This window comes from Mesoplodon bidens, assembly GCF_964165515.1.
Source record: "Mesoplodon bidens genome assembly, chromosome: 3".
NCBI classification, from domain to species: domain Eukaryota; kingdom Metazoa; phylum Chordata; class Mammalia; order Artiodactyla; family Ziphiidae; genus Mesoplodon; species Mesoplodon bidens.
Window position 1 is genome coordinate 94,667,413 of NC_138178.1, and position 4,323 is coordinate 94,671,735.

Below are 4,323 nucleotides of genomic sequence, written 5' to 3' on the forward strand. Positions count from 1 at the left end.
ATTACTTATTTAAAGAGTATGGGTTTCCTTTTGGGTGATGAAAATGTTTTGGAACTAATTAAGAGCTGATGGCTGCACATCATTGTGAATGTATGAAACACCACTAAACTGTGTATCTTAGAATATGGTAATTGTGTTACGTGAACTTTACCTCAATTAAAAAACCAAAAAGACAAGTAGTAAGAAAACCAGACACACAAGGTATTAGAAAAAGATATCTATTTACAAACCAAAAAGTCCCCAAACTCTAGCTGGAGGGAGAAGGAAGGAGGTAGCAAGTATGACCAGGTCCTTTAAGAGCCCAACCTCACCCCTGAGAAAGTCTGAGTACCACCCCATGTGGTCAACTCCTACTTCATGGCCCACCCCTGTTCCAGTCTGAGAAGTAATCCCTCCATTGGCCACAGCCCTCAGTCCTCTTGCCAGTCATCCTGTGCCCAGGCAGGCATTGGTGAAAAGTACTCGAAGCCTGGCCCTTTATAGCGCAGGGCATGCAGGAACATCACAAGATCCTGGGGCAAGGGGTCCTGTCGCACTAGCCGGCACTCTGCACAGAGTGGGTCTGTCTCTTGATCCACGACATCGATTTCCGTTGCCTTCCCTGATGCCAAGGGCACTGTGGCCAGATCCTGAGGGCCTGCCTCAACGGCTCCATCCATCTTCTGGGCAGATGCAGCCAACTCTCCTAGGCAGTTTTTGCCCAGCTCTGAGGAAGGGGCTGTGGAGTCTGGGAGTCCTGGAGACAGGTCACCCTCACAGACATCGAGCACATCCAGACTCTGTTTGGCCTGGTGCTCTGCCACGAGGTCCCGTAGTAGCTCCTCATCTGTCTTTGGAATGTGGCCGCCTCGGCCTCGGGAGGGGCCCCAGGCGACTGAGTTGTAGATGGGGTCATTGAGGATGGGGTGACCCAGGAACTGGAGGTGGACTCGGATCTGGTGGGTGCGGCCTGTGAGTGGCCGGCACCGTACCACACTGGAGTGGCCATTGTAGCTCAGTCTCTGGAACACTGTCTCACAGGGCTTGCCCCGAGCATCTACACGGCATACCCCTACCTTGTAGGACACCACCAAGATGGGTTCCTTGCAGGTTACTTCCTCGGCAGGGAACTCCCCCTCCACCCGGCACATGTACTCCTTCTCCAGCTACACAGGAGGGAAGAGGGAGAAAGTCAGCACAAAGCCTAAACGCATGAAGCCCAAACCCTCTGCAGTGATGACAATGGACCTGTGTCAGACAGAAGAGGATTCAAACCCCAGCTCCACCATTTGCCAGTTGCGCAATCCTAGGCACATTACTTACTTAGTCTCTTTAAATCCCATTAACTTGTCTGGAAAATGTTTGATTAGAAAAGCATTTACCCCAACAGGGCTGTTATATGGATTCAGTCAGCTGGGCTCTAACGTACTTGGTACTGGAGCTTGGTATACAGTAAACAATAAATATATTACAATCAGATCCAGAATTACAAGTCTCAAGACCACTATCACCACCATTTAACTCTTCTACCCAAGCACCTTCCAACGCCATCCAGAATTCTTCCCACCAAGCAGATTCTCCCCACAGTCTTAAAAACCTTGCTCAGCCTGTCAGCACTTTAAATCTTCAAAACAGCATATTACTGAGAGGCAGTATATGTCATCTCTAAAGATCTTTTGAAACATGAGAGATAATAACCTGTCTCTGGCACTTTCGGTGTTGACCTTCCTGAAGATAGGAGGCATGACCAGATAAACATGAAGCCTCACTTCAGATCTAGAACTCAGTGACACCCTTTCAACAAAGAGCAGTCATGAGGTCAGAAGGTGGCCTGCAGGAGGCAAAAGCTTGGCTCACCTGCCGGTCCCGAACCTGTTCATGAATTCTCTCCGAGACGGCTGCTGTCTTGGCAAACATAAGGACCCCAGAGGTAAGGCGGTCAAGCCGATGCAATGGGTGTAGCTCCTTGAGTTGGTGCTCCTTGCCCAGGATGAAGATGACCGTGTTGTGTCGGAAGCGGCCACAGGGGTGGACAGGAATGGAAGAAGGCTTGTCTACAACCACCACATCTTCATTCTCTGCTAGCAGGCGGACGGGTTCTGCTGTAACTGGTGGCTCATGCCTGTGCACTGTGTTCCGTAAGAAGTCATTGTCCTGCCGATGACATAGGCAACCAGTCAGCCCAGGGTCCAGCCACCTATAATCAGTCAGCAGCACACACAGTTTCCTTCCCTCTTCCTTACTGATATGGAAGAATGGTCACAGTACATACTTAAGCAAAAAAAGCAGTGTGCATATTGTAGTCTCACTTTACAAAAACACAGACATACAGGTAGATAGCAGACATTGAAAAACTCAAAGAAGGATATACACAAAATGTTAATGGTGATATCCCTGGGTGGTAAGAGTATGGATTTTTGTTGTTGTTATTCTGCTTATTCGTATTTTCTCTACCACAAAGTTATATTCAAAAAGTAAATTTTTCTAAAACAAAGGGAAAAAACCTCCATAAATCATCACTTACTGTGACTTTGAACAAACACCAAGCTCTAAGTCCAGAGATTTGGGCTCTACACCTGGATTTGCTACAGGCATACTGTATGCTCTTAGGAAAGTCATTTAACTTCTCCAGGCCTCAGTTTCTTCATCTGTAAAATGTGAGGGTCACTCCAGACCTGTGCTTCTCAAAATTGGGATGGGAGAGGGGATTCAAATCACTCACTCTCCAAATGCCTTGCATCCCCTCACAACTATGGTGAGGCAGTGTTAATAACAAGGGTGTCTGGTACCTCAGCTGTGATGGAATTTTCAAGAAGAGTCAAAGCACTGGGCTAGATAATTCTAGCCTCAATCTCTGTCATTTCACAATTCTATCTTATCAGGCTCTACGATAAATAATTTAAGCCGAAGTTATAAGGACACAGGCGTTGGAGGTGGCATTGTTACCTTACCTCTGTGAGGTTTACCTTAGTTTTCTCAGCTTCCTCACAGGTAAAATGAGGTGGCAGTATCTACTCCACAAGTTTGTCATTAGAATTAAATGTTAAAGTACCTAATGCTTAACTCTGTGCCCAGCACAGTCAGGAGATATAAATGATAGTCTCGGTTATTACTATTTGTACAGAGATCTACAATGCAAAGTAGAAAGTCATAAGCACCAGTGCCACAAGACAGTGCATTAAAGGAGCTATGAGAATTACAACTTCTGTCCCTTGGAAACACCGAAGACGCCTTGATGGAGGGGATAAGTGGGCTGAGTTCTGAAGCATACAGGCTGTCTACCTGCAGAGATGGGGCGCTAAAAGAGTGTTCCAAGTGAAAATGAGAAAGCTTCAGAATTACCCCGATTTTACTCCAGTACCTATGCCCTAGTAACTGTGAAATAAAACCCTGCCCCCTTTTGGGCAGGCCCCATGAGGACTCCACCTTGAGCACAACGCTGAGGTCCTGTACTGGCTCCTCGTTGAGGTGCAGGCGCCCCGCCCTGACCGCGGCCTCGTAGTAGGCAAGAGGCTGGGCTCGGAACTCGGTGCTGAAGACGTGCAGCAAGCTGTGGCCCACCCAGCGGCCTTTGCAGTAAGTTCGGAAGTCAAAGTAATAGGGCCGCACTTTGCGCAGGCCGCCCTCAAAGTAGTAGCTGGTCTCGGCAAAGTGTTCATCGCCGAAGCTAACGCCTGCCCGCCGCTTCTTCGGGGGCGGCACGACGCGCTCCCCGGTTGCGCCCCGCCGCTTCTTCCGCTTGCCGGGGCCCGGGGCTGCAGTCGCGGCCTGCTCCCCGCTCCCTGCGGCCTGCGTCGCGTCCCCCGGGGCCGGCTCCACTCCTGGGCCCGCTGGCTCCGGGCGCCCTGGGGGCTGCTCACCCCTCGCGTCGCCACCCGCATCTCCATTTTGCTGAGCCGGAGCCCCCAGCCCGCTCGCTGTCTCGGCCCCGGTCGAGAGTGTTTCCGCCATGGGGCCCCTACGGCCACCCCAAGTCCTGTCAGAGGTGAGGCGCCGGAGGTCGAAGAACACTTGCCCAGAAACCTGGAGCCACATGCGGCCGCCCAGCCACATGACCACCAAGCCGCGGCGGCCAGGTCGCGCTCTGATGACGTCACTAGACACCAACCAATCAGTGAGGCCTAGTGCCGAGGCGGGACTGCGTTAAGAATAGGAGTGGAGTGAGCAGAATGAGTTGAGTTGAGCGGCTGTGAGAATGATTCATTAAGTGTAGATTCCATGTAGATATGCTCGACGTCCCTTGAGTCTGGAAAGACTCTTGAAAGTTATTTCAAAACAAAACAAAACAAAATGAGGATTGCTAAACTCTGAATATCCAAGAAGCAGTGTTGTATACTTTAAAGG

The 4,323-nt window shown here is 50.1% G+C and overlaps 1 protein-coding gene across 1 annotated transcript; it reads right to left on the reverse strand.

The window, feature by feature from the left end:
* Window positions 1-202: 202 nt before the first annotated feature.
* RPUSD2 (RNA pseudouridine synthase domain containing 2) lies at window positions 203-4,033 on the reverse strand. Its single transcript, XM_081227800.1, has 3 exons — window positions 3,406-4,033; window positions 1,837-2,133; window positions 203-1,145 (listed from the first exon to the last, which is right to left on the reverse strand). Exons 1-3 carry the CDS (start codon window positions 4,030-4,032, stop codon window positions 411-413), a joined length of 1,659 nt encoding a protein of 552 aa, XP_081083926.1. The 5' UTR covers window position 4,033; the 3' UTR covers window positions 203-410.
* Window positions 4,034-4,323: the final 290 nt, after the last annotated feature.